The sequence below is a fragment of the Thamnophis sirtalis genome, unplaced genomic scaffold (genome assembly GCF_051295495.1).
Source record: "Thamnophis sirtalis isolate CommonGarterSnake01/CBP01778 unplaced genomic scaffold, rThaSir2_p1.2 scaffold_1, whole genome shotgun sequence".
NCBI lineage: Eukaryota > Metazoa > Chordata > Lepidosauria > Squamata > Natricidae > Thamnophis > Thamnophis sirtalis.
This window is the reverse complement of record NW_028261381.1, coordinates 25,654,590-25,675,298: the sequence shown is the minus strand read 5'-3', so window position 1 is coordinate 25,675,298 and position 20,709 is coordinate 25,654,590. Positions and strand designations below refer to the sequence as shown.

Genomic DNA, 20,709 nt, shown 5'->3' with positions numbered 1-20,709 from the left:
AAGATAGTGCTCAACTTATGACCACAATTAAGACCAAAATTTCTGCTATTAAGTGAGACAGTTTTTAAATGAATTTTGCCCCATTTTAAACCTTTCTTGCCACAATTGTTAAGTGAATCACCTCAGCTGTTAAGTTATAACAGCTGTTAAGTTGTTCAGTGAATCTGACTTCCCTGTTGACTTTGCATTTCAGAAGGTTGCAAAAGGGAATCACATGACCCTGGGACACTGCAACTGTCATAAATATGAGTCAGTTGCCCAGTGATTGGACACACAAGGAACTTGTCTTCGGTACATAAGCTCTCAGTGTACATAAAAGGTCTAAGTGATCAATCATGATCATAGTCATCATAAAAATAGATTTGCTACTATAGAACTAAAAATGTTTTGCACTATACACACACACACACTTACTTCAAGGATCTTCAGAAAGACAGAATCAGAGAAAAACTCTGAAAGAAATCTGAAAGAGAAAACAAAACATAGGCAATGAGAATAAATCATCATCTGTGAAAATAGTCAGGAAGAACAATGAGTATGTCAGGGTTCCAAGTAACACCTCCAGGCTCCAATGCAAGGAGACTCCGAGACTAGAAGTTCCTCATAGTGTCATATTGGCACATCTGGGGAAACCCAAATCTGAAAGCTTCCAGGTTTTCCCCACCCAAAAGAAAGCCCAGGTCCCTTCCCCTTCACCGACATGTCCATCATATGGTCCAATCAATGCACCATCCCAACTGGAGATGTCTCCCAGTCACGCTACTCTAGGTGCAGGCCAAATGACCTTGGCTCTCAGAGAAAGGAATGTTGTTATGGCTAGATATCCCCGCAACTCTGCAATCCACACTCCCAGTTTCCCATAGCACTAAGTGTGGCAGCACTGAAGATCCAAATAAAAAGATGGCCTCCAGGGCTGACTGTTTTTTTTACAAAATATCAAAAGGCATGTGAGAAAAAATATTTCTACACATTGGTCTCTGTTTCACTACTATTTGAGCTTCATAAAACCATAGTTTTCAAATTATATAATTCAGGCAGATTTTTAGCATACACAATTATAGTCTTGTATTGTTTCTATAATTAACAGGCTCTTAATGGCCATCACTGACTGCCAAATGGCCAGAATTGCCAGAAAATATTTATTAAACGGTATATAAATTTAATAAGTATAACAACAAATAAATTTTCCACCAAGTTGGAGAATCTATGATCCTCTTTTGCTAGATTATAGCCCCGTTTTTCCTCACGAATGGCCGTAATTCATGGGATCAGTGAGTGTTAGAAGAGTGTTCCGTATGTTTCTGACTTCGGATTTGTATCAATTGCTATGTATTACATATTTATTTTCTTTCATGAAAATCAGGGTGGATTTGATTTAAATCAAGTCAATTAAAATCACAATTAAAATCATGATTTAAAACACTAGTAAAAAGGCTTGATTTAAATCAACTCGATTTAAATCATAATTTTTAAAGAGCAACTGTCATCTCTATCCCACAGTGCCTCCTCGTCTGACCCGCTGTTGACTCACTGACAGTCCCATTCACTTTAATGGGACGTCTGGTGATGCGGCAGTGACACAACAAGATGAGGGATGTGGCAGGCAGCTGGTGAGTGGATGCCTGCTACCAGGCACTGCCATGCAGAGGTGGGTTGCTCTTGGTTGGGCCCGGTTCAGGCAAACAGTAGTGGCAGCGGCAGTAGGCTCCTCCCACCCCTGTGTGCGCACGCGAACTGGTAGTAAAAATAATGGAAACCCACCACTGCTACCATGATGGATCCTAAATGACAGATGCTCTTTAATATTGTATTTATAAGCTGCTTAGAAAGTTTCACTTTCATTTTTACTGCTCGCCCTTCCTCTTAGACTACAGATGCATTTCTCTTCAAACAATCATATAGTTAGTAGTGTATATAGATTTCCAAAGCAATGGGATAAAGGAATATTCCTGAACTTTCTTTTATGATTTATCTCATACTTACTGTGAAATTGTATGAATGCACCAATGCAGTGCATGTTATCTCAGCATGCAGAGCTTGGATTCATTGAATGAGTTTACCAAAAATGTAAATATTGCAGAATTTACAGCCTCATGCTACATAATTAAGCTCCATTTCATGCTGAATAAACTAAATTATTAATGTATGTTAATTAGAAAACTATCTTTAGATAAATTTTTACTTCAAAAACATTTTATTAAAATAAATTTGATAAAAATTTTAAAAATCCTATTTAAAATTTTAAAAATCCTATTTAAAATTTTAAAAATCCAAATTTTGTATTATTATTATTATTGTTGTTGTTCTTGTTGTTGTTGTTATTTAAAGCATTAATTTTTATTCACCCTGATGAAAATAATATGTTACACAATCCACCTTGCACCTTCTGGGCTTTAGTCCTTGGAAATTAGATTAAGCTTGCAAAACAGCTAGGGAATATCCAGATAACTTTTTGTTTGCCTGCGTAAAGATAGCGCTTGGTTTACCACTACAATTCGGACTCGAATTTCCATTGCTAAGTACAGTAGTTGTTTATTGAGGGATGCCTGCTTTTACAATTTTGTTGGGCCATGCTTGTTAAGTTGTTAAGTGAATCATACAGTTGTGAAATTAGTCTGGCTTCCCTCATTGGCTTTGCTACTTGGAAACCAGCTGGGAAGGTTGCAAATGGCGATCACATGACCCTGGGGCGCTGCAATTGTTATAAATAAATGCTGGTTGCTAAACACCCAATCAGTTACTTTAGACATGCTGCCACAGTTATAAGTGTTAAGTACTAGTTATTAATCACTTTTTAGTGCTATTGTAATTTGGTCACTAAACAAAAGGTTGTAAGGCAAGGACTCCTTTCCTGAGGGGATATAGGGACACTGATTCTCTACTAATTTTAAAGTATTTTTCATTTTGTACATCAGGCAAGCTCCTTTGATTTTCTTTCTTTTTTCTTTCTTTTTCCTTTCCCTTTCCACTTAATCCAACAATATAGCCTCTTTCATTTTTGCCTTTGCCTCTGTAATCCAATACTTTTGATTGTCTCCTTTTTTTCCTCATCAAAAAAAATATATGAAAGAATTCCCCTCTTTGGGTTTTGGGGTTTTAATAGATTAGAACCTTGGGATTAAAAAAGCTGAGTTACATCTTATAATTATCATTTATAGAATAGAAATAGAATAGAATATTTATTGATTTAGTCATTTGACCATATCAAAATATGAATCTAACACAAACATACAAATGGATGCAAAGAAAATAATAGTCTATTTCTTGTCCATACGTATTATGGTTTCCTGATCTGTGGCTGAGAGGTTAGTCAAGGTGGTTATATAGATGTGAATCACCTGTGAGACAGACTTCAAGTGCTTGATCAATTGATGATGTGCTTATTAAGAGATTTTGTGATCTTTTGCTCTATGATAATTCAGCAGTCTCTTGCTCAACTGTGCTGATAGAATTTCTTTGCTCCAAAAGAGCTCATTTGAGATCTCTAGGGGAGTACCCTAGGAAGTTAAATGCTCTCATATTATTTGTCTTTATTTTTTTGTTCTGATGCCAAACTTCTATTTCTTATTTTGTACAATCCTACTGCAGAAAGGTGCTTTGCTGGTACTTTACTATTGTAATATTAATTTATAAAGTACTTGTTTTACTTGTTGTCACATGTCACTGGAAGCCGAGATGGCACAGTGGTTAAATGTAGCACTGCAGGCTACTTCAGCTGACTGCAGTTCTGCAGTTCGACTGTTCAAATCTCATCAGCTCAGAGTTGACTCAGCCTTCCATCCTTCCGAGATGGGTAAAATGAGGACCCGGATTGTTGGGGGGCAATATGCTGACTCTGTAAACCGCTTAGAGAGGGCTGAAAGCCCTATGAAGCGGTATATAAGTCTAACTGCTATTGCTATTGCTATTGCTAACCTGTATCTGCATAACTATCTGGTCTTCCCTTCCCCCTCCCAGCCCCAATTTAAATCCTATATTAGTCACTCTATGCCATAGCTGTCAAACTCCTGGCCTGCAGGCTGGATGCGTCATGTGCTGGCCATGCCCACACCCAGTTTAGCGAAGGGGGGAAAGTCCCTATACGTCACATGACGCTGCCGTGACGACGTGCATTTGACACCATTGCTCTATGTATCTTTTGAAATGAGCTGTAGCTCAGAAAAGCTTATGCCTTTCAATAAAATGTGTTGGGCTGTAAACACACTAACAAAGTCTTTCTGAGTTTTTGGCAATCGTAGGCTAACATAGCTCTCTTTCTACATTTATCTACATGTATTTGCAGGCATCAGTATTTGGCAAAATGTTCCTCTCAATAGGTTGCTTTTGAAGCAGGTGCGAGGCAAGATCAGCTTTTTAAAACAATTAAATCTATTATTCATATGACACTAGATCAGTGTTGCAGACCAGCATGCTAGCAAAAGCCTTATGGAATGTGTTACCACAGCAAATCATGAGACTGTTGCAGGACAATAAACTCTAAAAGTTACGTGGCACCAAAATTACATAAGAAGAGATATTGATAGCAGTCTCTCTACTGGGAAGCAAAACACGCACAAGCACAAGTTAAATGTACTGGTGTTGAGCATACTCATTTGCAGACAATATAATTTCATCATTTGAGTTGTGTGCTGAAGAAGTAAATGGCCTACTTTGTAATTATTGTCATATGTACCTAATTCCTTTTTTTTCTTTTTCTTCTTTATTTCTATCTCCATTTTAGGTTTATAGCTAAGCCATGTGCCTTAGGCTTAAAAGTCCAAGCCAATGGACCACAGAAGGCTCAGCCTAATGCTATTCTTGAAAAAGTCTTCACTGCCATCACAAAGGTACAATCTGTTCCTTAAAATCCTTTTATTTACTTTGGGCAAATGTAAAGGTTGTTCATCAAAGACAATGCAATTAATTATTAGGAATAGCTGTCTCGCTAGCATGTTAATTTGATAGCTATTGTAATGAATAATAGAAGTATCCTGCTAATTTCTCCCCACAAATGATCCAAGTGCTGTTATTACATAAGATCTGAGAGATTAGATATATTTGTAGCTCTGTGCTAGTTTGAAGGATGTACTTACTAATTATGGCAAGACACATTTGACAGGAGTAAGAAAAGAGGAAAAAAGTGTTTGGACCGAGTTGACTGGAAAAAAGATTTACAGGTAATCCTTAACTTACAACCACAATTGGGACCTTAATGTTAGTTGTTGAGCAAAGTGGTTGTTAAGCAAGATGCCACATGACTACCACAGTCCCAGCACTCCTGGAAACAAAGGATTTCTTTTCTGCCTCCACTTGGGAAAAGCTTTTATTGGGCTCCAGGAATTGAGTTAAAATCCTGTAGCCCAACCAAGGATTTGCCTTAGTGGTGGGATTCAAATTTTTTTACTATCAGTTCTGTGGGTATGGCTTGATGGGTGTGGCTTGATGGGTGTGGCAGGGGAAGCATATGGTAAAATCTTCATTCCCTCCCTACTCTAGGGGAAGGTTACTGCAAAATCCCCATTTCCTCCCGATCAGTTGGGACTCGGGAGGCAGAGAATAGACGGGGACGAGGCCAATCAGAGGTGGTATTTACCGGTTCTGCGAACTAATCAAAATTTCCGCTACCGGTTCTCCAGAACTGGTCACAACCTGCTGAATACCACCTCTAATTTGCCTCCTGTGGATGGAAAGGAGGATAAATCCTTTGTCAGACTGGATATTGCAGGTCTGAGATGGGGGAGGGGGGGAATCTCAGCTCCATGCAGAGTATAATTCCTTCCCAACAGACAGCCTTTTCTCTCTCCAAGGAGCTGTTCTGCTGGGAGGGAATTTCAACAAAGAGCTGAGATTTCCCCCCAGCAGGCAGTTCTTTCAGCCGGCCCCCAGAGAGAAGAGGAAGTCTTCTCAGTAGGCAGCAGCTGCTTGCAAGCTTCCCTGCAGGCTTCCCCATTGACTTTCTGAGGTAGCCAGCAGAAAAGATTGCAAATAGTGATCATGTGATCATGGGGCGCTTGGTAACTGTTTGTAAGCATAAACAAGTTGCCAGACACTCAGATGGCATTCCTATGACTGCAGAGGGGGAGGGGAGGTTTTACACGGCTGGAAGTGTTTATGGGCTATAAAGAACAATTTCCAAAGTTACCCTTTCAGAATGGTTGTTAAAAGAGACCGGTCATAAGCCAAGGATTACCTCTATTTATAGAACTGATATTGAAAAAAAGGGGGAAAAAGGGGAGGGGGAGGAATCTGGAAGTTGTAACTGTGTAGTTCAAGAGTCACCTCCATTGGAGCCTGGCTGTGCCTGACTATAGCTGCCAGGTGTAGCAAGTCTGAAGTCAATATATGATTACCCAGTGCAGGCCTAGGATTGTGACAGAGGAGATGAATAGCTTAGAGGGACAAATATGAGGTACAGAAGTAAAATAAGGCGGGGTCCCCAACCCCTGGTCCGTGGACCGGCACCAGTCCACAACATGCCAGCAACAGTATCGTGCAAACAAGCAAAGTCCCATCTGTGAAATGCAGGCAGCACTAAAAGCACACTCCCTCTGCTCTGTGGAAAAGCCTTTCTCCATGGAACCAGTCCCTGATGCCCAAAAGGTTGAGGGCTACTGTAGTAAGAGATAGGAGTAAGTCATTGCAGAGTACTACATTTCCAATCAGGCTCTCCAGTCCCATCTCATATGGATCAAATGTCTGGGCATGTTGTGCACAGGCCAGTGTTTTGGAATGCCAGGTCTGTCATATGTTCAATCCCATTCATTATCAGGAGTGGAAAATACATCTCACTGAGATTTATTCATACAGGTTTTATATGCTGCATCAGTCTTGACTCAGGGCAGGAGAGATGGCATGGCAGTTGTATACCAGGAGACCCTGGCATACAACTGTGTGAGGAGTGCTGTATTTGTGAGACTGGACCAGAACAATAAACTCGGGAAGGAGGGTACCATCCTCAGGGCTGCATAGCATTGTCCCTTCATGAGCCACTCAAAGGTGGTTATGGATTCCCTTGGTTGATAGTCCTGGGTGATTTTAAGTTCCCGTCTTTGAAGTCAAAACTGAATGAGGAATTGACCCAGTTCATCTCAGCTCCAGCCCACAAAACTGGCCGTATGTTTAATAATAATAATAATAACAATTCTTTATTGTCAGTGCACAACATATGTACTATGAGATTGGTTGAGTTCCCTCAGTGACCCCCCACGAACACAATACAACTCACAATGAAGAGAAAAAAAATCCCTATCCCAATAAATAAACAAACACACAGTCCTATTACACCAGTGTGAACATGTTACACATTCCGCCGGTCCTGCAAGTCCATCGTACTACTTAGTTATGATGTTATTTCACGTTCAGGAGTCTGACAGCCCACGGATAAAAACTGTTCTTCAGCCTGTTTGTGTGGCTGGCTATGCCTCCTATATCTATATCTCCTTCCCGATGGTAGGAGGGTAAAGAAGTGCTGACCATGGTGTGAATCGTTCCTGAGGATTTTCCTCACTCTTCTAAGGCAGCGAGCCCTAGCAATCTCATCTAATGGAGTCAGGGGTCAGCCCACGATTTTTTATGCTGTGCTTCCCACCCTATGTAAGGTTTTTTTCTATCTGCGGCTGTCAAACCAGCATGCAATACTGTGATGCAATAAGTGAGGATGCTTTCCATTGTGTAATCTAGTCTTTACAACACAACATAAGACCAGGGCTTGGAACCTTTCCATTAGTTCATGACTATGAGTTCACCAAAACCACCAGCTTGTGCATGGAGGATGGACAAATTCACCTGTCTTACCAGAGGGGCCTGAGGAATCCACAAAGCTTTGGAAAGGCACTTGGGTTTTGCCCAATGTTCTAATGGGCAGTTCTGCTGAATGTTTCATTGATCTCTGGAATATGCAGGCAAACAGGTTATTAGATAGAATTGACTTTCTATGTTACCTTCCTGTCTTCTGAAATTGTAAGATCAAACTGCCCAAAATTCTAAAGTATTGTGGTGTCTGCCTTTAACTATTTCAACTAAGGAACTGAATTGATTTCAAAGTAATTCCAAACAAACTATCTATTGTGCTAGACATCACACTCATGTTAAGATGCTTCCCAATTCCAATTCCATTTACTGTTGCTGGAATGTATATAGTAAGTCATCACATTCTCAGGCCAATTCCAAATATGCTGTATCAGAATATTCCATTTATATTTATTTATTTCAAATTACATGACTATCTGCTAAGCAATTCAGGCTTGCTAGGAAATATTAAAGCAATAAAAAGGAAAATGAATGAAACATACCACACCAGAGAACTTGACACACACTTGATCATTAAAATAGGCTTATCTAGAATCTTAGCTCAATTGGAAAGATTGCTTGATTTTGGTTAGCTTCTTGTATCAATCCAGCTTTTGTATTTAAAAATTGTATCAATTTCTGGTGTATATATAAATTTGATTAAGAATCTTGATTATAATACCTAAATTTAATACTAAATTTCTGAGCAAAAAAAGACCAACAATATTAAAACACAAGTATAATTTATGAGAGAAGTGGAGGCATGGAAACAATTGATCTTGGGGATTGAAATCGAGGGTAATAGTCATCATATGAACAATGGTCATGGAGTAATAGAGAGTAATAGACGTTTAAAAACCATCATAAAATATTCATAACCTTCACTTCTACCAATAACATTCAATAACCACTACTATCATATATTTGTTGGCAATTTCAAACTTTCAAACTTACATGACAAACTTTATATAGTAATAAAATCACTTATCCCTTTTTTTCCCTTTGGTTATAAATAATACCTGGTGTCAAAAGAACTGTTCCCCTATGAACCACACAATTTATAAAGCAAGAAGTTGAAAAGAATGCATATTTGGACCCAGCTCATAATTGTTTTTCTGGCTGCCGCTTGCTAGTTGACTGCCTTCTTTCTCTTTCATGCCCTGCCATGCCTACAAGCACATAATTGTTATCAGATGACTCACTGTCAGCCCTTCAAGGTAGTCCAGACAGGAAACTAAAATCCTGCGTACTAAACTCCCTTTATTTCAAGGTTACAGTAACAGAATCTTAGAAGTCTGAAAACATCCCCCCCCCCTTCCTTTATTTTCCAGAGAATTGGGAAGGGCCCCATCTTTACTCTCATCCTTTTGTTGAACTCTGATTCCACTTATAGACCTGAATTGAGGTTCTGGCTCTTTCTCCTGTCTTCCAGGATTGTTCTCACTGCCCATCATATTCTCATTGCTTATTACACTTATCCACTTGGCTACAACTCACAAGTAACTTAGATGCCTCCCCCCGCCTCCTGGTGGTACTTGTTCTCTGTAAACATTTAGATTTCAGTTCTATACAAATCATTTCTTAAACCATGTTCAGTAGCACGCCAACATTCTCCAAGTAAATATACAATTTACCACAAGCTAGTTCCAAAATAAAATATGAGCTTAAGTGAAAAGACATTTAAAGGACAACTCTCTTTGCCTTCAATATATTATTTAAAAACTGAACTTTAACATTCCCTGCAACTAAAACTAAATACAAAAATAAACTAAATGTTATACTCATTGTAAAACTTTTAACAAATCTCACTCCAGAAATGGATGGAATATGCCACTGGGTTTTAATGTATTTTAATATTTAACTCTGTTTAAATATATCAACATGCAAGCTCATGCACTCCACTTTGATTTATAAACTAAATGTACCAGAGTATATAGAATATCTTTTTATTTCTTTGATTTTCCCCCTTTAACAAAATGAATTATAGGTATTCTTAATTGAAAAAGTAGCATTCCACAATCTTGAACATTTTAAGAAACAACAGGAGAGAATATCCAAAACTTACATTTTGATATTTTTATCAAAATTTATTTTAGGACAATAAATAATGAAGCTTAAATAAACAGGCAGTTCTCATTTGCTAATCACAATTGGGACCACCAACTCTGTCACTAAGTGTGTGATCATTAAGCATGCCACATGACCATGTCAATTTATGATATCACTGCTGGCTGGGCTCATTAAGAGAATCGCCCTCAGTAGTTAAGTGACTGTGACTTGCAACTTCCTGATAGCTTCCCCAGTTGTTTTGCTTGTCAGAATCCAGCTGTGAAAATTGCAAATGGCAGTCCCACGTAAGTGCTGGGATGCTGCAACATCCAAAATTTTGAGGACCAGTTGTAAATCTCCATTTACAGCATCATCGTAACTTTAGGATGGTCACTAAATGAGGATCGATAGGCGAGGTCGACCTTTATTATTAATACATTTTTCTTCTCTGGAAAAGTAATTAGTAGAATTGTGAATCTTCCATGAAAAAATAAGTATTTTGTGACCATTTTATGAGATGGGTACCCTGAAGCTGTAAAGATTTTAAAAACCCTAAAAAGTATAGTGTATGAGTGAAGCAAAAATAAACAAGTGTGAGTAGCCATTCCCATCCTGGAGCTATCCAGAGTATTTGGTTTACAGGTCCCCGAATTTCTAGCCAATAGGCCCAGTGGAAAATGAGTAAATTTAAAAACAACATCACAAAAAAACAGAAGACAAAAACGTTTTGAGCTGTATTCCATAAGAAGGGGAGCAAATAAGACAGCAAAATTAGCATACAATTGAAAGTATGATTTAATAGAGTATTCGCCGTGACCTGACAAAAGCGCACACGACAAAAGCGCGCCGACAAAACCACGTCGCTAAAACCGCGACATCATCACCGCGGCGACAACAGCGTGGCGACAGAAACCGATTTTAGTTAAGGTAAGGGTTAGGGTTAGGGTTAGGGTTAGAGTTAGGTTTAGGGTTAGGTTTAGGGTTAGGGTTAGGTTTAGGGTTAGGTTTAGGGTTAGCGTTATGTTTAGGGTTAGGGTTAGGGTTAGGTTTTGAATGCTAGTGAAAGCATTTTGCTGAGCACTTCGGAGGGCGCGGATTTGCCCTCCGTGGTTATGTCGGCGCGCTAGGGTCGCCTTTTTCCTTAGTGCTTCGGACGACCCAGATTTGCCGTCCGTGGTTATGTCGGCGCGGAAAAGGGCTTCGCGGTTTTGTCGGTGACCCGTATTCGCTATTCCCAATTATTTTATTAAAATTTAAGGACCACCCAAGCAACTTCACGGTTTATATTTTAAAGTATGGTAACAGCAGAAAATTGTCCATGGAATCAAAGTGTGTGTTACGGTGTCATTGGCACAATGGCATTTTTAATGCAAAATGCAGAAATCTAGAGGTCTTAAGATTCTTTAATTACTTGTGTCCGGGTCATATGCGGCAGTTTGATAATAACACGAACTACACAGCAATAAAAACTGAACAAGAATCTAGCAATTATTTAACTTACATAAGTTGTTTTATAGTCTGGATAGCAAGCCGGCATTTCAAAGGGTGGCCCACTCCCCATGCATAACTTACTGCTTAGTTTTTTTGGGAAATACCAATTGGAATTTAGTGAACTCTTCTCAGAAGAGTAACTTTTTGACTCTCTTTTTATTATTATTTTTATTATTATTATTCTTTTGAAAGCATCCAGACGAGAAGAGGCTGGAAGGGCTATCCAAGCAGCTAGACTGGGATGTGCGCAATATTCAGCGTTGGTTTCGACAGAGACGCAACCAGGAAAAACCAAGCATTCTTAGGAAATTCTGCGAGAGCTTGTAAGGAATTCTTTTCCTCCTCTTTGTTTCTATTTTTCCTCACTCATGTCTCGATGGAAGAGAAGTCTCTTCATCTCAAGTCTCATGGATTTTGGGGGATCACTGTAATATTGTATATTGTTTGCTAAAATGGGTACAATCTTCTTCCCCTTTCCAAATTGCTTTTGTTTAATATAATTGAAACACATTTTCTTTGGAAACAGAGAAGTAAGTTACAGTTGTCTAAAGAAATTGGAATCCAATAGAATAAGGATTTCTTTCCCACATTTAAACACAGAATCAACTATTATAAAGAAATTGCTCTAAAAAGTTATTTTCAGTCATTCTGAATAGGCCTTATGTGATTGAGTAGTGTGGCTGCTATGATTTAACAATCTGTAGAGTCAGTGGAGCCAAATTTTCCATTTGTTTTTAAATTCACTTCATTGTTTTAGATTTAGAGGCGTTAAAGGGTAGAAAATAAAGACATAAAGTCCCTGTCCAGATCTAAACTTCTCTTCTGAATCAGACTGCTCTAAGTCTCTACTGCCACGAAGACCTTAACTCGCTTTCTCTACTTAGAAGGCAGGACTTAATGTTTATTCCTTTCTTGTGGGGGGAAAAGCCCTCCATTCAGTCTTAGGCTCTGCATCTGTAGAAAGTGGTGGCTTCCCATTGGATCTACGTATTTAGAGAGGAAGGATGGCGGCCCTGACAGAGATATGCAGGAAGCATTGCCTTGGCAAAAGGAACATTTTTTTTAAAAAGTCCAGAATGAGATAATGTTTGAGTGCAGCTCAGGCAGATGCCTCCCTAACCCACTGAGCTATAAAAAGAAGAGGTACAGTGCAATCAGACATGTAAGAATCTCTTATAAGCTCTACATGGGGCTGCCCTTGAAGAGTATTCAGCTTGTCCAGACTGCAGCCGCGCAAGCGATCGTAGGTGCACCCACGTTATACCTATCCTCCGCGAGCTGCACTGGCTGCCTATTGGGCTCCGGACACGCTTCAAGGTGCTAGTCATTACTTTTAAAGCCCTGCATGGTATTGGACCTGGATACTTGAGAGACCGCCTCCTGCCAATTACCTCCCTACGACCGATCAGATCCCACAGATTAGGCCTCCTCCGAATTCCATCGGCTAGCCAGTGTCGACTGGCAATTCCCCGGGGGAGGGCCTTCTCTGTGGCTGCTCCAGCCCTCTGGAACGATCTCCCCGTTGAGATCCGGACCCTCACCACCCTTCTGGCTTTCCGCAAAGCCACTAAGACCTGGTTGTTCCGCAGGCCTGGGACTAATGAATTTCCAGCCCCAGTTGAATTGTTGCGACTGTTGCTTTGTTTTAATATGTCTGTCCTTTTGTTTTCCTGTTTGTATTCCCCCTTCCCCTCTGCTTGTTAGCCGCCCTGAGTCCCTCCGGAATAGGGCGGCATACAAATTGAATAAACAAACAACAACAACATCTTATAGACTATCTCAATAAAAATGATTTTAGCCCTCATTCCTGTACCGCAGTTTCATTTGGTTTGCCAGATCTGTTAGCTAAAGACTATTTGACAGATCCCAGCAAAGGTATATTTCAATGTACCATTGAATCAAAAGTATCTTGAGGCAGAGATTTTAGAGAGGAGGGTAATTTAAGAGAACTAGTACATGTCATTGATACTTTTTAAAAAAGTGTTTGAAAAGATTTTTGTATTTTTTATCAGGCTCTAGGGAAGGGATAGCTTCTTCTTTGCCTATTTTATCTCAGTAGCATCAGGCATCGCTTGCTGGTTTTGGTTTAATTTCAGAATATGAGTTGAATTTTCAATCAGAATTTTGAGTCAATGCACTCAAGGAAGGAATCTGGGCAGAACTGCTACTACTCCCACACCATTCAAAGGGTGTTCATCCCAAATTGTATAGTATATATAGTATATGTATTGTATATTCATTGCCTTAGAGTCCTACGAAAAAATCAGGTGGAACAACGGCTGATGACCTCTTTCTATCGTTCCACCATAGAAAGTGTCCTCACATATTGTATTACAGTATGGTATGCTGGTTTAACAGCTGCGGACAGGAAGGCACTACAGAGTGATCAATTCGGCACAAGAAACCATTGGTTTCCCTCTGACACCACTGGATGACTTCGCCAGATCTCGCTGCTTTAGCAGAGTAAGGAAGATACTCAGAGATGATTCACACCCTGCTCAGTGTCTCTTTGCACTTCTACCATCAGGCAGAAGACATCAAAGTATAGCCAGCCGAACAAACAGGTTTAAAAATAGTTTCTATCCTTGGACTGTCAGACTTTTAAATACTACATGCACACACTAGTTTTTTCTTTTTCTTTCTTTTTTGTTTCTGTTATAATTTTGCACCAGTGAGGTTAAAACAAATTTCGTTGTATTTAAGTACAATGACAATAAAGTTTATAGTTATACTTATAGCTAAAAGTCTGTAGAGATTCTCAGTCACTCAATCTATACAATTTGCTTTTAGCTATACAATTTGGGATGAGCACCCTTTGAATGGTGTGGGAGTAGGAATGGATTTCCAGAGGGGGGGGAAATTGCAGACTATAGGAACTAGGAGCACCACTCAAGTGACCCTGAGTACACAGATAAATCCCCAAGTGCTTTAACGACCCTCTAAAAAGATACAGATTACCAGCTGTCTGCAAGAAATATAAATCCTTCCATTCCCCACTATTCTGTCGGAGCTGAAGAAGCTTATTGGATGAGAAGTGAAATGTCTTCAAAAGAAAAAAACAAGTAAGTCCAGTTGCCTCCTGAAAAATGCACCTTTGGGGCAGCCACGACCTGAATGACTGAGAATCTCTACAGACTTTCAGGGACAGGATGTTATAGCAGTCCATGGCACTATCTATAAATGCACATACACGTATATATAGAACCTTGTGTATAAATCCTTGTGAAAATAGCAATAGCACTTAGACTTACACACAGCTTCCCAGTGCTTTAAAGCCCTCTCAAAGCGGTTTACAGAGTCAGCATACTGGCCCCAACAATCTGGTCCTCATTTTACCCACCTCAGAGGGATGGAAGGCTGAGTCAACCTTGAGCCTGATGAGATTCGATCTGCCAGACTGCAGGCAGCTGGCAGGCAGCAGAGGTAGTACTGCCCTCTAATCACTGCGCCACCACGGCTCTTGAAAAAATACATGTCTAATAGTATTTTCAGCTATTCAAAGTACTACACGCATCTTAAGTATCCTAGTCCACATACAAAAGCTTTCTAAGGCAGAGACTCTATATTAAAATGCTATGATACCTAAAATAATAAATGAATGTTTGGAACACATACACTTATGAATCAAACAAACTGATTGCCAGAACAGCAGGAGTGGCATCAAATAATTTCATTCTAGGCTGGACCACCCTGAGATTGCATACTAATAAGGTCTTCATAAATGTGCAGGAGCATAACTTCTCTGCAAGCTACAGGAATTCCAGATTGTTCCTTCATTATTCAGTATGTCTTTAAGATGCCCTGCCAGAAAAAGGCTGCTTTTTCAATTGAACATTCTTGCTAGTTCAAGGGGTTTATAATATTCATGTCCTCTCTCTTTGCTTCCTGGTAAGAGACCTGGAAGACAGCAGAAGAAAGCTGAAAATCTAATTTATATGTAGCCGTTTATAATCAACAGTAATTGTTGAAACATACAATTCTTTCACAAGTTTATGAGAGCTTTAAACCCAATCATTTTTGGCCCATGTCTGTAAAGGAACTTAACTTTCATTAACAGAAGCCAAACTATCAGTTACTTACACACAGCTGTAAGGAAAATAAAAAACAGAAGACAGAGAAGATGGTACTCCTATTTTCCTCTGTTGCTGTTTTTTTCCATTATCATTATCTTGACATTAGCTTGCTCTGCCAATGTTGGTGGGATGTAATTTTCTCCTTGGTAGTTCCTTGATTAGGGTATTATTTTCTTCTTGATTATCTGGAGAGAATGTATTCTGGTCTTTTTGTTTCTGTACCTTTTTGAAATAGTATATGTGTGGCTTATCTCTGGGAGTCTATTGATGGCTAATTTGCCTAAATGCAAAGCCGCCAGGAATTCCCTAGCATTTTTTGATTTAGCTTGGTCTAGGATGATCACCGTTTCCATTAGGAAAACTTGACTTTTTTTGTTTTTCCTTGAAAATGTTTCATGGATGAGAAGTGAAGTGTTTTCAAGGAAAAACAAAGAAAGTCCAGTTGCTTTTTTAAAAAGCATCTTTGGGACAACCATGACCTAGGTGACTAATGATCTCCATAGACAGTTTGTCCAGATGTTGTGAAATCAAGGAATTGTTAATCATGTTTTCTGACATCTAGGAGTGGTCAACTAATCTGCATGTCTGTCCTACATAGTGATTATTACACTTTATTACACTCATGGTCAAAAAGATAATAGCAAACAAATAATGAAAGCTAAAACAGAATCTCTGAAAGAAACTTGTGTGAATGGGTTTTCTCTAACAGGAGTACGCAGAAAAATACTCCAAATCCAGTCCAGATTTCTAAAAACTAAGGAGAGTTGTCAGTCATTCAAAAGGTCGAAATTTCCCAAGTAGAATCTACAAACAATATACAACAGCTGGAGGCCAGAGGTGTACTTTCAAACTGGATCATAGGTCAGGGCTGACTCTTAAATCAGACTGCAGAAGACAACTGTCTCTGATCAAGAGTTTTATGCCCTTGCTTGGCAAGGAACCTCATAGAACATCTCTTCTCTGAAAGCCTCTCTACTCACTAGGTGCATGGACCAGGAGGCCTCACATTATTATTAACTGACTTTTCCAGTGCTTAAATGGCTGCTTGCGTGTTTATCGGCCTCATGTGATTCTTTACTTTGTATGTCCTGAGGTTGGCATTCTACAGGTTCTGCTGGAGCAGCTTCTTTATAATCAAAGTTATTGTCTGCTTCCTGTTTAGAAACCCGTTGGGTAGTTAACCAGTTCAGATGGCCCTAAATGCAGCACATCTAAAGCAGATAAAATAGCATGCATTCCAAGAAAAACCTTGCACCATTTAAAAATTACTGTGTGCCTATTTCCTATTGCAAGTAATGTGAATTATGTTTGGATACACTTTTCTTTTTCCTTTTAAGAAAAAACCACATGCCTGTGGTTTGCCTGTTTAGAAAGCAAAATTTTCTAGGTCCTATACGAAGTTTATAAAGCGGAGTCATCCTTTCCGATAGGCTTACTATGCGATAGATGTATCAGATGGCATAGGAAGATAGGAAGACAAAACAAACAAAACTTAAGGGAGGCTTTGGTTTAGGGCATTTCAAACTGCTTAGTGAAAGCATATACTGGCCCTGTCGTAGGAAGAGCTGTTGAAGATTCATTTAGTTATTTTTGGTAAGAAGAAACTGGGGAGGTTGTGATTAGAGGCAAAGAACATTTGGGCTCAGGACTGAAGGGAGAAAAGGATGCATATGGACAGTTCAATTTAAGAAATAGATTTGTCCACTTTCTCCTGATGAAATGATCATAAAAAAGTGGTTACTGTAGAAGGACTGGAATTATTTCTTGTTTTGTGACATATATAGAGTTTATTCGTTCCATTTAGTTTTGACAAATCTCCCTAATAGGGATTGGAAGGGAATGATAATAATTCATGTATGATATGGAGTAATTCTGAATCTGATTGATGGGCTCATTTAGTTCATTTCACTAAGCCACTACATTACCTGCTCAGTTTGTTATCTTAATATTCTCAAAAACTATAAGCAATTACATCAGGATGGGAAACTGGAAGGCTAAGAATGTGATTTGTTAAGGACATCAATCATCTTAATACAGGGCTGGGAATCCTTCAGGGAATTTCTAAGGCGTAGCAATGTGATGGTATGTGAGAAAGATTTTGAAACTTAGCCAAGAGATGTTGCGAAGGGAATGGGCAGAAAAGAGACAGCATAGCTTGCAAGTGGATAGTGAGCAGGGCAAGAGGCTCAGAAGAGACCCTCCCTACTTTCCCAGCTCTAAAGGAGACGTGTACTTTCAGGTTTGCAAGATTGATATTGATCTCACATGGTGAACTGAATAGGAATTACAATCAAACAAACTAATTCTACTTTATTGTAAAGGTACGTTGACTGAATCAGAACCTCTCATTTTGAAGAACACTCCCCTGCCATCTGCAGCCAACCCTGTTTCCCTGAAAATAAGACCTCCCTGGTAATAAGCCCAATCGGGCTTTTGAGCACATGCTCTAAAATAAGCCCTCCCCTAAAATATTGCAGCATAGCAGCAGCCCTGAGGTGACCACGCTCGCTGCCTCTTTCACCTCAAAAATAATAAGACCTTCCCAAAAATAAGGCCAAGGGCTTATTTTGGGGATCAAAAGAAAATAAGACCCTATTGTCTTATTTTTGGGGGAAACACAGTAGATATATATGAGTTAAATGACATTCAGGGGGAAAAATGATTGGAAAATCCTAATCCAGCACAGAGAGGAGAAAATCATTGCTGTCTCTCTTGCTAAATGTTTAAGCAAATGGGAAAGCCTGGCGTGTTCAATTCTGCTTTAACCACTATTTGAACTTTTTTTCAATAATTAACTTGTGCTTCATTTGGCCTAGGAATCCCATCTTCCTGCATGATACTCATTATGATCCTATAGAAACTCCTTAATCCTTTGAAAAACAGGTTATGCTCACAAAGTCACATCTGTATAAGTTGTTAAAGCATCATAAAGCATCAGAGAGGCTGGGGACTGGGCTTGTAGCTGTTGTGAGGAACTGTTAGCAGAGAGCACACACTAGAGCAAAGGTGTCAAACTCGTGGTATCATGGCGGTGTCACGTGACATATTGGGACTGTTTTCCCCTTCTCTAAACTGGGCATGGGCATGGACAGCACGTGACGCATCTGATCCATGGGCCAGGAGTTTGACAGCCCTGCACTAAAGGAAGTAAAGCAAGAATAAACTTCCTTTCACACATGTCTATTGCCATAACTGTATGATGAGAATTGTCCACAACATTGATTGAAAGTGAAAAAATACTGCTACAATAGCAGCTTGTTACATCTGGCAATATAGAAATGCTTCTTTGTCTTCTGGAAGCTCTTTATCTGAAAGAGTGAAATGCTCTAATCTGAGGATGATGGAGTTGTGACAAAGAACATCCTAGGCCTGTTTTCTTGCTTATTTTATTCAAGAAAAAGATCCAGCAGAATATTTCCTAGAACAGTAATATAATTTTTTATGAAACTTGAATTGTTTTCTTCCGAATGCTGACAGCCATTCAACAAAAGAATGATACAACAAGTGAACAAAATGCAAAGCTACTTGCACTCTTACTTAGTCAGCATATATCTTTGTTTTTGGGCCACCTGTCCAATCATTTTGTATTTATGGCGTTTAGCATCGGAAAACGGGGGTGGGTTTTTTTAGTAAATTATGCTCAGATGTTCTCAAAGCTGCATAGGAATCATGCAGATTTAGGGAAGCATTCATCGCAAGTAATGCTATGACCATTAAATATTGAGAATATCAGAGTTCAGCCAGCTAGGAAATCAAATAGACACACAATGAAGATTCCCAATTGCATTGTATGTATTGCTTTAAATATTTGGATTAGAATCATCCTTCTGCAGAAATATCATGTTCCGTCAAAAAGGCTTGTCGTGTACTTTAATCTGAATATTTAGATTTTATACATCATTCTAGCAGATTATCAAAATATTAAGGAATTTTAATTCCTGCTGATGAACAAAAAGAATTGATCTCTTTTAAATGTACTATTGAGAAGTAAAGTTGTGCTAGTGAACTGAAGCTATGCTACAGCAAAGAAAGAGGAGTATCAGAGTAAGTTACATTTCATATGTAACTTACTCTGATACTTATTGTAAGGTCTAAATAAATTTTTCAGGAATTGTAATCTTGGATCTTTGGCATGATGTGTTGGGTTTGCCCTTGTTTCTTAATTCCTTTTGATCAATCTTAAATTCTGATTCTTAATCCTATTGTTTACAGAAAGCTGTTGAGGAGCTGGCAGATAAGAATGCTTTGCTTCTTTTCCCAGAAAAATAAATAAATAATTATAAAATTGATTAGTTGCTCAAGATGAACGCATTCAAACATACTTAGCTGTAATTACACAGAGGTAGCCTTAAAGTGTTAAGTAGACTTCAAGGGGAAATAATGTCTCATCTTTTGCAGATCTCTGCTGTGCCCCAATCTTACATTAGAATCACAGATTTTCAATAAAGACATTGGGAGGAGCAGGGATTACGCTCATCTCTAAATTTCAGGATTTCCTGGCATGGTTCTTTTAAGTAGATGTTGTCACAGGGGGACCGTAATGGCTTGAAGAAATGTTATGAGATAAATCTTGAGTTAAGTCTTGGTGGTCCATGCCCATGGTCTGTGGCCACAAAAGGTATTAAAAGGGGTCCATTGTGAAGAAAAGAGAACCCCTGAAGTAGAGAATTTCTCCATATATTTCTAATAAATGAAATGGCCTTGGGCTAAGAGACTTCACATACAGTTCTCCAGAGACAATTCCAGCCAGAGATTTTAAAGTGTCTCTTCCTTGTTTCACTCTCCCTGACTCATGCAGCATCTCTCAGTATTTTCACTTCTGCAGTAAATAAGCAAAAAAAAAGTGGGGGGAGGGGGACATAGCTCCAAATATTTCTTTGTGGCCCTAGTATATTTTTCAAGGACAAGCCTTCATAAGAAATTATAATAATAATTTTAAATCATGCTTATCATTATGGTTGATCACACAATCAGCCAGATATTTAGACTGGGTTTGGCATTTTGGTCCATGTATCGAGTCTTTTCCAAGGATCTGGGATAGGCAGCTGTTGTTGTTTAATACAAGTACAGTAACATTGGAGGATGTAAGTTGTTCCCAGTAAAGCTGCCCTTTGCAATTGACTGATGGTGATTTTGTCAATGCCAGTGGTGCCTCAAGTGACTCCAGGTATTTTGGAATTGCACAAGGCACCTATTACTATTGGTACTATTTTAGATTCTTTTGCCAGACCCATTCAACTCCTATTTGCAGATCTTTGTATTTTGTGGGGGTTTTCCGGTTCTTCTTTCAATTTACATATCTTGATACTTTGTGATCTTCTCCAATTCT

The 20,709-nt window shown here is 39.1% G+C and overlaps 1 protein-coding gene across 5 annotated transcripts in view; it reads left to right on the top strand.

The window, feature by feature from the left end:
* CERS6 (ceramide synthase 6) overlaps positions 1-20,709 on the top strand; it is a 92,167-nt gene that overhangs the window by 23,771 nt on the left and 47,687 nt on the right. For all 5 annotated transcript variants that reach the window (XR_015695952.1, XM_087709466.1, XM_087709458.1 and 2 more), the window contains exons 2-3: positions 4,721-4,826; positions 11,500-11,630. Coding sequence is in view for 4 of the 5 variants with exons in the window: in XM_087709466.1 (XP_087565592.1) it covers positions 4,721-4,826; positions 11,500-11,630 (237 nt within the window). In the remaining variant the exon portion in view is untranslated. The remainder of the gene's footprint in view (positions 1-4,720; positions 4,827-11,499; positions 11,631-20,709) is intronic.